General features: G+C 42.2%; 1 protein-coding gene across 1 annotated transcript in view; it reads left to right on the plus strand.

The window, feature by feature from the left end:
- The window catches only part of abca2 (ATP-binding cassette, sub-family A (ABC1), member 2), a 176,862-nt gene that overhangs the window by 10,486 nt on the left and 149,166 nt on the right, over window positions 1-17,210 (plus strand). Inside the window, exons 3-5 of the mRNA XM_078250330.1 lie at window positions 5,067-5,178; window positions 9,265-9,416; window positions 10,925-11,046. Coding sequence (XP_078106456.1) covers window positions 5,067-5,178; window positions 9,265-9,416; window positions 10,925-11,046 — 386 coding nt within the window. The remainder of the gene's footprint in view (window positions 1-5,066; window positions 5,179-9,264; window positions 9,417-10,924; window positions 11,047-17,210) is intronic.

A 17,210-nucleotide genomic window follows, 5' to 3' on the forward strand; every position in this document is an offset into this window, starting at 1 on the left:
TATATTAAAAGTTGCTCACTGTGTTAAAAAACAAGTCAATACCTCACCTGCATCATTGCATGGACTGTCACTCATTAAGACCACTCCCCTCCCAAGATTATATAACTCTGCCCCTGCCTTAAATGCAGATTGTGGATTAGGATTTAGTGAAGACAATTGAAGGTTTGCAATAGCCCATTAACCCAAGTATATTGCAGCTTGCTTAACCGCTGCAGACTCTAGCCATCTCGCATGTTCTCATCAGTCATAAGAAAATATGGTCCAGATTGAAAAAAACACCGTTTAACAAGACTGTCAACCACAGCATGCGTATGTTGATGTATTGAATTAAGATGACATTTTGTGACCGTATTCCTGAAATTCAGGCAATAAAGCCCTTTCAGCTTTGAGAAAATTTTCCTTCATGGTGGTGCTAAAGGAAAGCTCATTAAGTCAATCTGTGATGTGGATTTATTTTTATACTGACCCTGTCAGTTTTTACTGCCAAATTACCCTTAAGTCAGCTGTAATGTAATAACTTGATTTCAGTATTTAATAAATACATTCTACTAGCATTCCTTGAGTATCTACATAGTAATAGTACATTATATTTATTAGAGTACCTGGTTCTTAATTAGCTGAACTTGGAGGCGTGCGCCCACTGGAGGACCTGGGAGCGGACACTGAGGGGGACGTAGAGGCGATTGGGGGGACCGGTACCAGGGTCGGGGTCCGAGGACTGGGCCCATGGGACGGCGGACTCCATGTCCCAAACCAGGGACGCGACCAGGCAGGAACGGGGTAAGATGGTGTCAGGTTGGTTTACCGGGTTGTCAGTGGAATGAAGGCGAGATAAGGCGTCTGGCTTGGTGTTGCGGTATGACAGGGTGAAATTGAACTGGGTGAAGAACAGGGCCCACCTAACCTGGCGGGAATTGAGTCTTTGGGCGTTCTGGATGTACGACAGGTTTTTGTGGTCCGCCCAAACCAGGAAGGGGTGTTCAGAGCCCTCTAGCCAATGCCTCCATTCTTCCAGGGCTAGCTTCACTGCTAGTAGTTCCCGGTCTCCCACGCTGTAGTTGCGTTCCGTAGGGGTCAGGCGGCGGGAGAAGGTGCAGGGGTGGAGCTTGTGGTCAGCGGTGGAGCGCTGGGACAAGGTGGCTCCGACACTTGCATCTGAGGCATCCACCTCCACCACGAACTGAAGAGAGGGTTCAGGATTGGTGAGGATGGGGGCGGAGGTGAACATGGTTTTCAGGAGGGAGAAGGCTGCAGCGGCCTCTGGAGACCAGACGAAGGGGACGGAGGCTGAGAGGAGCGACCAGAGAACTATAGTTGCGGATAAAGCTCCGATAGAAATTGGCAAAGCCCAAAAAGCGCTGTAGCTGATTGACAGAGGTGGGAGTGGGCCAATCTACAACAGCCTGGATTTTGGCTGGGTCAGCGCGGAGCTGCCTGCTCTCAATGATAAAGCCGAGAAACTGCACAGATGGGACGTGGAATTCGCATTTCTCGGCTTTCACAAAAAGTCGGTTCTCCAGAAGCCGCTACAGAACCAGGCGGCTGTGCTCTGTGTGTTGGACTGGGTCGGGAGAGAAGATCAGAATGTCATCTAAGGGGGGTAAGGACAGGGCCTGATCTTTACTGAATACGGCGGCAAGGTCATGGTACTCGGAGGGAATGAGAGTTAAGTCAGGAGGAACGGGAGGAGTGTGAATCTGAGTGGGCTTACCAGGGGCTCGAGCGGATAACAGACACGATGCATGGCAGTGAGGGCTTCAATTTCTGATCTTCCCCTGTGCCCAGTCCACATTGGGGTTGTGCAGAATGAGCCAGGGGAGACCTCGAATGATAGGGTTGACGGGAGGTGACGAGGTGAAACGAGATTGACTCATGGGGATTACCCGAGGTGAGGAGATGGAGCTGGGAGTGCAGTGAGTAACTGTGGTGAGAGGCTGACCACTAAGGCCGGTGGCATGAAGGGGAGTGTCAAGGGGAATTTGGGGAATGGCGAGCTGCCGAGCGATCTCAACATCCAAAAGATTTTCGTCGCCGCCAGAATCAACTAACGCTCCCAGAGGAAGCGTCACCTCCTGCCACGACGTCCAGCAGGAGGAGGGAATTGGGGAAAGTTTGGCTCGCCAGAGCTCCCAACGCAACTGGCGAGCCGACTCTTTTGGGTGAACCGGGCAGGTGGACAAATAATGACCGGGCTTACCACAATAGATGCACACTCCGGCGAGGCGGCGGCATTCCCCTTCCTCCGGGGAAAGGTGTGCGCGGCCCAATTGCATCGGTTCGGGTGGAGGAGTACGAGGAGAGGAGGTGAGGCTGCCCCTCACTCACAAAGGTATACCAATCGAGGGCGCATCGCGGAGCAACCTGGCAACGAAACACACCTTGGCCTCATCTGAGCTGTAGGTTAATGGCTGCCTCCTGAATACCAGGGCACACTGCACGAGAAACCCCTCGCAGGTTCCCAGTACGCCGGAGAATTTCTCGGGGGAACAGACTGGGAACTCAAGGAAAACACACAGGATAATTTTCAGGAGCTTGAGTCATGTGTCACCGAGGAGACAGGAGCAACAATCAAGCGAAGATGGTGAGTCAATCCGGGGTTTAAATATTGAGCTTGATTGTAGTTGATGACCGCCAGGTGTGTACGGTGGGAGGAGTGGTAGTGAGTAGGCGAACAGGTGTGCACAGTCAGCTGGCTGGCAAAGGCAGGAGGGGAGGGGGAACACAGAGAGAGACAGAGAGGCAGAGCCAACACAAACTGACAGCAAAACATAACCGAGGAAAACGAAAAACAGAAACTCACAGCCAGCCGGACTCCAGCCATCACACTAGTGCTGTTTTGCAGTTTCAAAAAACAATTCCGCCACAGATCAGAAAAAACCTAGTCTAAAGTCAGTGGCGCGTTATTCAGATGCTATTTTAAGGGTGCGTGCTTGGCCGTAATGTAGAGTGTGCACACCGCGCATACACTTTCCCTTTCTCTCATCTCAGCAGTTCCCATTTTTGCAAACCATACATAAATACAAGGAAATATATGACCTTGTTTTACGCAACATTTCCATGAATCATGGATGTGTTGAGGACATAAATGAGGAAGAGGACATAAGGAGATGTGATGTTGAACTGCATGTGCTGATGCCACTTAATCCAAATGCCTCAGCAGCAGCATGGGAGAGGAGAGACAGAAGAGCTGCATCGTCTATAGTGAGGTAATCTCGGTCTAATGTTAGACTAGATTGCAAAAATATCACCATGCATTCATAACCTCGTGATTCAGTGAGAGTGAGCCCAAAACATTGGAAAGTATGTTTTTGTGAGATTTCTTTATTTACATTTTGTCAAAAAGAAAAATCAATAGCAAACGTCGGTCTCCTTGGCTGTGAACCGCTCCTGGCGTGCGCCCATGGATGTATTAAGAGCGTGCGCCTAGCAAATCCGCCATTATAATAGCAATCCGCCATGGAACAATCGCTTTTAAAGGGAATGTGAGATAACGCTCTGATTGGTTTATTGCACGTTACGCCCAAACCACACCTATGAGTAATGTAGCTACTTCAGACCAACCAATTTGAGATTTGTGTCGGTCGCAAGAGTTATTTATCCCGCCGGTATAATAGCAACAACGCCCATTTCTGCTTCATTAGATGTAGATCATTCACTTTTTTTTCTGACGACGTAGTTAAGGTGGCTGGCGTGTGTTGTTTAGGCGGCCACCTTAACTGCAAAGTGCTGCGGGAAACCCTGGGGTTTTAACTGTATCTATGTGTGTAGGTGAAAATTAATATACAGTATATCTACCTGCCTCTGTGACTGTGTTCTTCTCAGCCCTGACACATCTAGTCTTTAATTATTCCCTTTAGCATTTTACAAAAGCTTCTAACAGGTTCTCACTGCATTGTGTTTCTCTGCAGTGACCTAAATTTGCTGAATTTTACAAGACATTTCTGTGCTTTTTGACTTTAAATGTGCAGTCCCTACCTGTGTGTCTTGGTGTGTGTGGTTTTTGTGTTTGGATGATTTGTAGGCACATAGTTCTAAATATTGTGTATTTGACTGAGTCTGTGAAAACAACTGGCTAAATCATTACATATAATTCTTGTTCCATACAGTGGCTTGTGTGCTTAACGCTGTCCCTCTATAACTCATGTTTAACCCTTGTGTTGACTTTGGGTCACATTGAAAATGGGACGTAGAAATGAGCGCTGAAAATATGTAGAAGAAAAATTTTACAATTTAAAACGTTGGAAAAAGCAAAAACAAACTGTGAAAAAAGGCGTATAAAACGTAAAAAAAAAGTGCTTTTTTCAAGGTTGACAGGAAGACAACACAAGGGTTAACTTGATTCTGACGTCTTTAACACTTGACTTGGTGCCGTATATTCGCAGCTTGCTGGTCAGAGAGGACAGATGTCAATAAACTCAGTGAAATGAACAACTTCAAGTTAACATTTCCCAGTACCCCACAGACACTTTTTACTTTGCTGAACTTTAGTAACTTTAATATGTTGAAAAAGAGTGATATAGAAAGGATGTAAATGAAAGTCAAAAAAAAATTACCAAAACTAACAAAGTCTATTAAGGCATAAACAGATATTCACACATAATTAAAATTATGGAGATGGGAGAGTTTAATTTCTCCTGAGAATTAATCAATCTCTAAATTGATAAACTGGGTTTGTTTTCTCACCCTTGAGACCCTTTTCCTTCTGTTCTGCATATTCTCCTGAATTTTTGGAGGTTGTTAGATACACAGTTTTATTACTCTTTTAACAACAAGGCTCTGTATTGTACCAGATAATGAGTACATTTAATAAAGAAAAATGAGAAATAATTGCACTCTAACCATAGTTCTACATAGTATAAACTTAGCTTCCTTTCCAACTCTAACACAGAATTTCTCCCTCTGCTTTTTCATCCTCATTGTAGTTTGGTTCTCCTCTTGTTCTACTTCTGTATTCTCTATATTCCCTTGCCACCCACCTGCATACCTCTGCCACATCCTTCTCCTTTTTCTGGAGTTTTGCCTTTTCTTTTGTCCCTCCTAACCAATTATTACTCCCTCGTGTCCAGCCTTTTACAGCGCAGCCCCACTCACCTCGGCTGGCATTATTCCCATCATGCAGTCGCTGTGCCCAGATGGACAAAGGGATGAATTTGGTTTCCTTCAGTACAAGAACTCCACGTGAGTAGATTTTGTCAGCAATCACTTATCAGTGTCATAACTTTTTTTTTTATATAGCAGTTGTTTGTCTTGAGTGATTTGTTTCTTTCTTTGTTCCATTACTTCTGTGAGAACACTGAGATCAGACTAAGACAGTGACATTGGCTTTGCATGAAAAAACGCAGCCTTCTAATTCATTTCAATGCTAGTCCAGCTAACACACGGGGAAAAAATGCATGGTTGTCTGGCAAAAAAGTAGAAACAGGTTAAACTTTTGCTGAAATGCAAATCAGCAAGGCGCTGCCATGGCCAATCAAAGACACACAAGCGCACATTCTTAGTAGATTACATTGTAATGTGAACGCATATTTCTACTGTTAAAGGGATATTTCACTGTTGGAAAGATGAATATATCTTTAAATTGGGTCACTTATGCAGTAGAAATGTGATTTATTTTTTTTATTTTTTTTTTTTTTTTTTTTTTTTTTTTTTTTTTTAAATTGGTGGCTTCTAAGCGGAGAAAAGCCAGAAAATGTGTTTTTGGCTCATGTGGATGAAAGACACCAAATCCCAGAATGCACTTGCTTCACTGCTTTAGAGTCTACTCCCAAGCCATGCCTACCGTTTACAGACAGACAGTGAGACAGTCAACTCAATGTGCTTTATTGTCATTTCAACCATATACACAAAACAACGTTTCACCGTGGCTCAAGTGGTTACACAATTAAAATATATAAAAACAACATTATATAAAAACGACATACGAAACAGGCTACATTTAGTGCACACACATTTATAGGCTCCGTGAAGTTCAGCTAACACATAGCTACTAGCATTAGCGCTTGGTGGGCTGTAAACACAGCCGTAAATTTGCCTGGAATGTAGAATGGTCGGCATTTAACAGTCACAAACTCCACCAGCAGTTAGCAGTTAGATGGATACAAGCACCAGTCCGTGTTAACACAGCCCTCCTCCACTAGTCTTACCCGGTGACAGAGCAGCCGGCCTGGTAGCTGGATAGTTCCAGAGCCATCTTTCTCTATCACTCTGGATAGTCCGGTACACTGTTGTTCAGCCATGTTTCCACAACAACAAAAACACAGCAGTCTCTGAAGTCGCGTTGGGAGTTTCGTTGAAGTTGGATGTAGTCCAGTTTGTTGTCTAATGAGCGGACACTTGCAAGCAGGATTGATGGAACAGGTGGCCGACTAGCATTAGCTTTCCACCGGCACTCGCTCCGCGTTCCCCGCTGATGATGTCCCTTTACTGGCCAGAGGTATCGAGCAACACCGCTGGTCTCCATAGCAGGCGAAGCTCGCGTAGTGTGTCGAGTATGCCGTTTGTAATAAAGTGTCCTGCATATTCTCCAATCTGTACCAATGTGTCCCGGTGGTACACACATGCGGTAGTTTTTCGCACATAATTGTTTTAAAAGTTTGCTGCTGAGAGAGAGACTACTGCTTAGCGAGGATTCAAGATGGCTCATTTTGGTTCGGGAATCTTCGGAGAAAGACGACAGTCCAACCCCCTATGGGCGGGTTGAAAACATGCGGAAGTAGCTCCTACTACTGGCTGTAGTCCATTGCCTCTGGTCAAAAAATATTCCGATGACGCAAAAAACGTCATTTTCCGTTATCGGAAGATTTTTTTCCAGACCCACAATACAGAGATCTCTCGTCTCAGGGGGACCTGAGGGAGGGAAGCACAGTCATTCAAAAATACTACCGTGTTGTATTAAATGGAAAACACACTTGCTGATAAAACACAACCCACAACATTCCAACACGGCCACAACGAGCGGATGTATCTCCACCTGACGAGGCCAAAATTTGCTCCAGCTGCCACTGCAACATTGAAGTGCTACTTCTACTTGCTTGACTCACTTCTACTCTGCCAGCTGACTATGGGCGTTCACTCACAGTTAAAACAACCAGATTTTGCCACAATCCTCATAAGCAAATTATATTGTGGCTGTCAAACTTAAAAACCACCCTATTCACCTCCAGCTCTCATCACATCCAGTGCCCAAGGTTCCTTCCATTGAGCTCATCAGAAGTCTCGCTCCCCATTCCATCACACAGATCTTCAGGCAACTCTCTTCACCACCACCACCAGTGTCTTTATTTCTTTATTTGTGCATATAAAATAAAAAAGAAGAAACACAGGTGGGATAAAAAACAACAACAACCTGAGGGCTTGGAAATGGAACCCACCTAACATTGAAATTAAAGACAGCTGTACATGCTTGCCTCAAATTTGTAAATGAACATGAATATTTTTAAAATATTTAAAGGAAAGAAAAAAAATATTTAAAGGAAGGAAAAGAATAAAAAGGTGTACAACAGATGGAAAACAAGAAGTTTCTAGACTCTGGATGAAAGTTCCTATACTAACCATGGCATCACAACCCCCCCTAAATATGACTACGGCACGCTGGGGTCTAGTCGCTAAAGTCTTTACCTTTCTTACTTTATTGTGCACCATGTAAAAAATAAATGCAGACCATCCTCACCCAGAAAACGACCATATGGGTCGATTATGCAAGCAGCTCATAACGATCCACGATCACGTTTCTTGTTAGGCCGAGAAAACAAGAAAGTGAGATGACAAGCGGCAAATTATGTGTAAGGAGGAAGGTTGGGGTGGTATAGGCTTGCAATTCTTATCTCTCTCGCTCTCACACGCACCCGTGCAAACCTGAGCAGAGGTCTAAACAGCCAGAATAACTGACACTTCCTAGGAGGAATATTGAGAAGCTTGATAAATACAACCCTGATGTCATCTCTTGTCACACTATTTTTTATCCTGTGCATCTTCTGCTCCTAATTTTACCCACCACTTTACTCACTGCCTCACTCTGTTTTCCCTCCCTTTTTCCACTTTTTTGCTCTACCCTTTTCTCACTCACTTCTTTCTCATCATATGAACCTAAAATTAATCAAATAAAAAAACACTCTTGATTCTTTGCTTCCCTTTGCCAAGTTATTTTTTAAATGTACTGTCTCTTAAAGGTCCAGTGTGTAACGTTTTTAGTTGTTCATTATCAAAATCTGTGTTGCCCTTTCACAAACTTTTCCTTTTTATGAATATTTACCACCACCATCAATTCCAAGTTTTCCTATTGGCTTGAAATTTTACATTTGCACTTGCATGAACTAGGGTAGACGCTCCATATTCATGCGCCATCTTGAAATACTTTAGCTGGTTAAGGGACATACAGGATATACTGCTCCGCTTTTTACGTTTTTCGCTGTCACATGATAAACTCACAGGAACAGCTAATGCTGCTAATGGGTATCGTCATTTCCCGGCCCCGGCAAGTTTGAAGAAGGAAACATGGAGGACCACACGTATTCAAAATCCAAATTTCAGGAACAGGAGTCTTCTTCTTTGCCCAGAAAAAGAAAAAGGATATTCAGTCCCTCCAGGATTTCGCAATGTCGCGATCATGACAATTCACGGAAATTCAACAAATCACCGTGAATTTGGTGAGACTCGCAATTTTGAGCAATCACCGCAACTTCTCCGCAAATTTGACCAATAACCGGAGTTTCCCATGACTTCAACCAATCCCAGCAGTCCCACGTGCCAGACTTTGTATCAGTATGTGACTCTGAGAGCCACTGACCAAGCGGGAGTGAGAACGGGTTGACGTAACGCGTACGTCGCCAAATTCATTTCCTTGTTTCTGATATGAAGATGAGACGTGTGTGACTCGAACATATCACATTTACCAAGAAAAAACGTACAGCGAAAGACCGTGCAAAACATTTCAGACCGTCCTGCCAACCTGTATACATTTTAACATCAATGTATGCTGTAACGTTTTTTCTGTAATGGGCTGCTCAGTTCCCCCCGTGACTGACGCGCACGGACTGGATATTAAAAAGAGCAAGAGACCGGCATCATCAGAAAAAAGCGTGAAGGCTACCGTAGCTGTAATACGTACTTTGAACTGTGTGGTGCGAGAGAGTTGATTGCGATATATGATCTCAACGCTAGATGGGAGAAATTCCCACACATTGGACCTTTAAAGAAAATGACTAACAATAGGAATGTTTGGTCTAACGTGTGTTAACTGGGTTTTAATGATAAATCTCCCCTTAGTGTGACCCAGCTGCTGGAGCGGATCAGTGAAGTGGTTGAACAGAACCGCCTCTTCACGTCTGACCGGCCTGGTTTGGGTCATGAGCTTGAGACCCTGCAGCAGCACCTAGAGAGTCTCAGCTCAACCCCTTTACCACCGGACTACAACACCAGTAAATATCTCACATGTAGCCATGCTTAGACCGATGTGTTGGTATGATGACTACCTCTTATAGGTTCCTGTCACCTAACGATGTAAGAAGAAGAAGACCTACTTTATAAATCCCCAACAAGAAATTAATTTCTTTTCTCTCTGTTATTATACACATTACACACATACAAGTCTGAAATACACACACATGCAAACAAGGGGACCTGGCACCTCTCCAGGTACTAGTCCACACTCAGTACTTGAACCGGTGACCTCCGGGTGTGTGTTTTTTTATGCAAACCACAGCACAAACCAAAACACCTGCAAGCGGTGTGGACTTCATGATTAATTTGGTATCAAAATATAGCAGACAAAATTATTATTGAGAGTGGACTATAACACAAATATGTGCTGTTTAAAAAAATACTCTTCTTTCTTTTAAATTCTTTTGTTAAAGTGTTCTATTGGTAAGCAGGTAATGTTTTGAAATTGTGCACATTTTTTTAAAAGTGACATAGCAGAAATAATACACAGTATTTAGACTAAAGACTAAAAGAAATAAAACGGTGTAGTTTAACATAAGTAGCTACATGTAGTGCAAAAGTGTGACAACAGGTTGTGTATTAAAGAGGACAACACAAATAATACATAGGTAACTACAATGACATGGTATTTTAATGCACAGCTGTACAAATGTAGAGATATGAAAAAATAATGACTTAAATAATGTAAGTGAATTAATTCATATTAAATAAATGGGAAGATAACATGAACATCAATCTCTATTTTCCCTTTATAATCCTCCAATTAAGGGCATACCAAAACCCTAAAACAAAAGCCAACCCTATATCCTACCCTGTCATGAAAGAAGATTTTATCCAAATATTAAATCAGTGGCTGCCATATACATTCAAACACTTCAATCTGATCATTCTGAGTGCATTTTCCCCTCTGTTTACATTGAACTGAGCAGATCTGTGAGCCACATCAAAGGATAGGTTCACTTTTTTTCAAATAAGTATTATAGTAATATTCACTTTGCCCATATGTACACTGAAATAGTTATTGTTCTTTGGAATTGTCTTCTTCTGCATACTAGCCGTTAGAAGAGCCCTTCCTAAAGTGACTCCAATTGGGGACAAACTCCACAGTCCTTATTTGTTCTCACTCTTCCTAAATCATAGGAAACATTTTTGGCAGATTATTTGCTGTATCAAAGATGATTACCCTAAAAGATAGTATAACTCCAAATTAGTTCTATAATATTTGATATGCTATAACAAATACTGCCCCAAAAGACTAAATCGTAGAACAAAGTAGTTAATTACTATGAAGTCTGCCTGGCATTTAATCATAAAATTGAACTCCTCAGGGTAACTGTGTACTGTAAATCAGAGGACTGTTTGATGTACTAGTCGTCACAAATTCTTACACAAGTTCTTTTTTTGGAAAGCTTTTAAATCATTTGTGTGTTTTTGTTGTGTGTGTGTGTGTGTGTGTGTGTGTGTGTGTGTGTGTGTGTGTGTGTAGGCTTTACGCTGGCCAGTGTGTTGAAGAACCAGTCGGTTTTCCAGCAGTTCCTGGTTAAGAACCTTTCCCTGTCCAACTCCACAACCAGCCTGTTGCTCAACACTCCAGTCAGCCTCAGAGAGGTGATGTCTTCAATTGTGATGGTTATAAAGAAAAAGAACACTGAACCCACTTGTGTTTAATCCAAGATTGTAACGTCCGGGAGGAGAACAGTATTTTAAATACAGTCAACTATTCTGAAGCACACAGTTCACTGTTATAAGCTCTGGTAACAACCCTCCCTTTGTCGATACATAGTAATTATTTTACAGATCCAAATATTCGTTCACTTTATTCATACATACTGTAGGTCATAATAACAATATCAAATTCTATATAATATATTTTTCTCAGTCAAAGGTACTCTTTTTAGCTTATATTGCCATTTCAAATTATGAGCATAGGAACGATACTGTACATTCTATGCTACATGCCAAAGCCTCCAGAACCATCAGCCCTGATTGACACATCACCACCCAAACTCAGTGGGGTCAGGCAGGTCATGCTGTAGGCAAGATCCAGTACCAACCATGACCAAACAGAATACCATACAAGTTGTATAAGAACTGTCCAAGAGGGCTGAACCAAGAAGAGCATCCCATCTGAGTGGCAAAGGGCAGTCACAGTTTATATCCCGAAGGAGCAGAATTCCAAGACCCTCAACCAATTCAGGAGCATAGCCCTGCTGAACGTTGAGGGGAAGATCTTCTTTTCTGTTATGGAAAGAATGATTGCCACCTACTTTATGAAGAACAGCTATATTGACACCTCAAGGAGAAAACTCCTCCGCTCACTGACAGGATACACCTTGCTATGCTAACTTCCTTATGTTAGCTCACTCACATCATCATTGTTTAAACTAAAGGTAGCTTTCAACCTGCATTTCCTGTCTCTCTGACAGAAAGAAAAGTCTCCTCTCTGTGACTGCCAGGCCTAAATTGTGTTTAAAAATGATACACTAAATTAAAATATGAACACAATGTGTACTGAATAAACACCAATATTAATACATGATTAATAGTGAATCTGGCTAAATGTACATAGAAAAAGTGAATATATGTGTGGGACCTGTAAATGAACAGGATCCCAAAGTATAACTACATAGTGAGGTTACATTTATCTGATTTCTTGATTATAATTGATTATATGACAGATATTGGAAGACTTAATTTAACAAAACAATATCTAATAAAATATTTACAATAAGAGTGTACTTTTCCCCACAATATTTAAAAGGTGACAATGTTTCTTCACATTATGCAGTCATCATGGTAATTGCAGTAGGTTTAGTACAGTAAATCAACGCAAAGATACACAAGGATTACAAAATAATCTGTGCAGCAGTAATAGCAGGCTGCTGTCTGATAGCAACTCCTACATACATCTGTCCCAGGGAGAGACAAACGGCTACATCCACTACAAACTCAAAACTGATGCAAAGAGAAAATTCTCCCTCATAAACATTGTATATATGAATGCTCTTTTTTAATTTTACAATGGAAGTCATTGAGGAAGAATTAACAGGAAATGTGTGTTTCTGTAAATACATATACATTTTTATTCTTAATATTATCTTTATTTCCACTCCACTATAAGTATCGAGGGCTCGATTTTGGTGCAGGCTTGTGGCACAAAAGTGCAGCTCTGGACTGACAAATTATCATTGTCCTCCTGGGACACACTGGAGTCATTTTCCTTGTGCCAAACAACGGCGCACTGCAATCTTGGCGCCAAGAATGATCATGTTTTTCACTGAGCTATTGTCTTGCTCCAAAGTCCTGTGTTCTAAAATATTTTGGCATTTTATTTGGTGAAGGCACACCAGCACAGACCTCTCTCTAAGATCACACAAAACCTTTCTTTTTTTGTGATTAACAACTTTTATTTATTTCTAAAACTACATACAAAATGAAACATGAAAATACCAAGGGGGGAAGCGAGCATCCGGAAAGCGTACCTCCTATGGGGAGATTCTGAGGCTAACAAGCTATTACCTTCCACTACCATTCCCTTGACTCCCATTCAATTTGGCGTCACTTTGACAACGAATAACTTTACATCTGAAGCGTTTAAAGACGCTATTTGTCCATTGTTTGTTTATTTCTAAAGAAACATGACAATGTATAAAAGGCTCCATTACCTTGCATCTCACGTTATGGCCCCGTAGCAGCCGTTTTTGTAAAAATAGACAATACAACAATTGTGTCATAACCACGCGACTTTCTGTTGCACAGTACAGAAATTACCATTTAGCCAGGAGAAGCTCGCATGCAATCAGGGGGACGTGTAGACATACAGTTAAGGGAGAAGCCCATAGAGAGTCCATGAAAGCATCAGAACAAAAAACATTTTGATGGATTGGAAATACTTCGGTATGTGGCAAGTGAATTCATATGAAGTAACATTTATCCACGAACAAACCGATTTCTCTTGGCACCTGCGCAGTACGCTCAGCCATCACCGGAAAAGTGCTTCTAATTGACTTCACTGGTCTCCATCGAAGTCTATGGCGTCGTTGTGTCCATGTCTTTCACTGTCTATGGAAAATACCCCCAAAAATCAAGAAAAGATGAGACAGTAACTACAATATTCAAGACCACAACAAAATTATAACAAAATAGTCAATAAACTGTAAACCAAATAAACATAAATGACCACTATAAGCCCATCATACATGTCTCTCCCCAGCACAAAGCTTCTTAGGAGCCCTCTGGAAAGCTTAAGTACCTTCCCTATTTTCCCGTGTAGACATCCAATCTGGCGAATCGTTTGTGAGCCCACTTTTGGATGGACGACACCCCTTAATTCTTCCATCCTCTTAAAAGAATCTGTCTGGCTATCATTAAACTAGTTTGGACCCAACTTCTTATGTGCCAGCCCAGTCTCATGGCAGTTTGTGAAAGGGTCACGTTATTGAATCTATTGATTCGTGTACTGAACACATTAATGTTATTTTTGTGTGGTGAGCACGAATTTTAAAGTAATGTATTGCAATGGGAAGCACATTTCGTGATCACAGAACGATTACGGTAGCGAGTAGTATTGATAAGGCGAAAATCCGCGCAGGGAAGTTGGTCGGGGTGGAGGATGGGTCAAACAACACAGGACTTTCACCCCGGAGACCGGGGATCGCGTCCCGTGTGTTGCAGTTCCTTTCCGTGTTATTCTCTTCCTAACCACAACCATCCCGTTGTTGTTGGCGTCTCCTGAGTGTGACGGTTCCTTTCCCCGTTCTTCTTTTCCTAACCACAACCTTTCCCCATTCTTCTTTTCCTAACCACAACCATCCCGTTGTTGTGGCTGGTGTGTGGCATTTCATTTCCCCATTGTGGCGTTTCATTTCCCCGTTTCATTGTCCCCCAGAGCAGCCCAGTGTCATGGCAATTCGTGAAATGGTCACGTTAAGAAATCATGACCTGTACACGAAATAAACGAATGAGGCCGGGTTGTATGTGCTTATCTATCCCGTTTAGAATTGACCCATCTCCTAGAACAAATAATCTTGGGCTGAATGGAACCTGGGTCTCTGCAAGCCGACATAGGTTATGTTGTATCCTCGTCCAAAATTCCTGGGGTTTCATTTATAAACGTGGCGTACGCACAAAACTGGGCTGAAAATGTGCGTACGCCACTTCCAACGCAAAGGTTGTGATTTATAAAAAACAAACTTGACGGGAGACTGTGCGGTGCTCCACGCAAACTCTGACCCATGCGTAAACACATTTTGGAGACAATGGGAATTGGCGACACAGATGGTGAGGTGCTGAACTGAAGTCAGACTGCAGAAAGTACATGTGGGAATAACGATTACTTTTAATATTTTCAAGTGTTGGTGCCTCACGCACATTTTTTCACTCCATGTCATCCACGTTATCATGAAGATTAAATCCAGCAGTGTTATTTGTACTTATACTGAGTGGTAATTGTTCCATAAACACCTTGTAAAATCCAACTCAAATCTTAAATCAATTCGTTCTTAATATTTAATCGGCGCTGTCTCACCGTCACAGTCCACTACGGATCGCAGCAGGAGGAGATGGCCCGACTGCATGGAATACTACAGGATAGCATCAAATACCCTAGCATTAGATAACTGCAGAACACAGAGTAAATAACTAAATATCTGTCTGTGCATATATCATCAAATGTCAAAGTCTGGAAATACAGACGTTAGGCTCTCACGCAATCGTTACACTTAATGTCCTCGTTATCAGTCCAAAATGTAATACTGTTCGTGACCAAACCTGCGTGAAGAAAAGTGTGTTTGCAAATTGTATCTCGGGGTGGGGGATACTACTAGTTGATGCTGTCAATGGCAAGGTGTTAACAATCACAAATTGTTGTAAACATAGAAATACTGCCCGTGCGTAATGCTGCATGATGGCACTGCTGGCACTGCAGGAGGACTATGCCAATGGAAGAATCAGGAGAGAAAAAGACTTCAGGGACCATGACGGTGACTGGCTAATATGCCGATTTAAATTCCCTAAAGCTGTGCTCTTGGATCTATGTAGTGAGTTGGGTCCAGTAGAAAGGGCAAGGCGCCGGAACCATGCTGTCCCGGTCCAAATACAGGTCCTCCACTCTGGGGGCAACCGGCTTTTTCCAGCAGTAAATGGCAGACAGCTACGTGTTTTATATAAATATTATATATAATCTTCAACTTTGCACTAAGGCTTGTTTGGATATAATATATACTTCTTTTAAATCTTATCATATAGGTCTGGTATATTGAAGCTGTCCCGAGTGCCGTAATGCCTGCCGTTTTGGACGTATTAGATAGATAGATAGATAGATAGATAGATAGAGATGCTTTATGTATCCAGAAGGAAATTAAGGTGTCCAATAGCTTATACACATGATACATACACATAGGCACGCAGACATATGACATCCACGCACACATATATGCTACAAAAATACAAAGGAAGATATCAATTATTAATATAGGTAGTCTATAGATCAGGTTTCCCTACACTGTGTGAGAACAGGCCGAAATTATAATTCAATTTGCAGCAATTTCTAAGCGTCTGAGAAGTTTTTTGCTTTTTCCCAGCCTATCGTCACGTGATGAAAGAACAACTGCCAGGGTCATTAGCATACTGATCAGCATTCATGAGGTGCTTTGCATTGACTATTTATGGTTAAAAATGGGCGTGTACAGGGCAGGATAAGAGGCTGATACGCACACTTGTGGGTTATCTGTATGTATATATATATATATATATATATATATATATATATATATATATATATATATATATATATAAAGGAAACATTGCTTACAGATGTGCGTTCGCACAGTTTTATAAATCTGAATTGTTTTTGGCGTACGCCATTTTTGGCTTTTGGATGTATGTACACTTTTAGTAAGGATCCTACGCACAGTTTTATAAATGAGACCCCTGGACCTTATCACAGGACTATAGGACATGAAGTAATTGGCCGTCCTCTGTCTCATTATTCCAGCAATTTGGTGTGTCTTTCAATCCAAGTCTAAACAATCTGGAGGGAGTCCAATAGAAGCGAGGCATAATCTTGAACTGAATGAGGCGCACCCTCACAAAGCATTACATAGTTTTAATATTCCTACAAATTCTGGCCCACTCCTCATCATCCAATGTAATACTCAGATCCCTTTCCAATGTCTTCCTGAGGGCTGACCAGGCTACCCAGAAGCCTCATGAGCTTTCCCATATTTCATCAACACCTTATCTAAACATTCTGGTACCTTCAGGGCTGAAGAACTGGATACAGTCCCAAATAACAGATGGCAAAGTTGCAAATATCTGAAAAATTAACACCTGGGTATTCCAAATTGCTGTACCACATCCTCAAAGGATTTCAATATGCCTCCAAGATACTAATCCCACATTGTAACCATTCCCTTTTACAACCAATTCCTCCAAAAAAAGGGAGCCAGGCCACTTTGGTGCAAGCTACTTTTAAGTGGCTGATTACCGGATGTGTTTTTGCCATACAGTTTGACAGACAAGCTTTGTAAGGGCGATCTTCTCCAGCACTGCAAAAATGTTACCAATGTCTGCCCGCGTCATTATTAGCCTGTTGCTTTTCTGATTCTGTTACAGCAGCACCGCCATCTTGGCCCTTTACAGCTGCATTTCCGCTGGGGTGCATATGCTTCTTAATATCTCCACAGGCCGCTAACTTTTTGGCTTTCAACATTTATAGCATCCACAGTGTTTCTCCTCCAGGCTAAGCACAAATATATCTGGTAACGTATCTT

Source organism: Sander vitreus, chromosome 5, assembly GCF_031162955.1.
Source record: "Sander vitreus isolate 19-12246 chromosome 5, sanVit1, whole genome shotgun sequence".
NCBI classification, from domain to species: domain Eukaryota; kingdom Metazoa; phylum Chordata; class Actinopteri; order Perciformes; family Percidae; genus Sander; species Sander vitreus.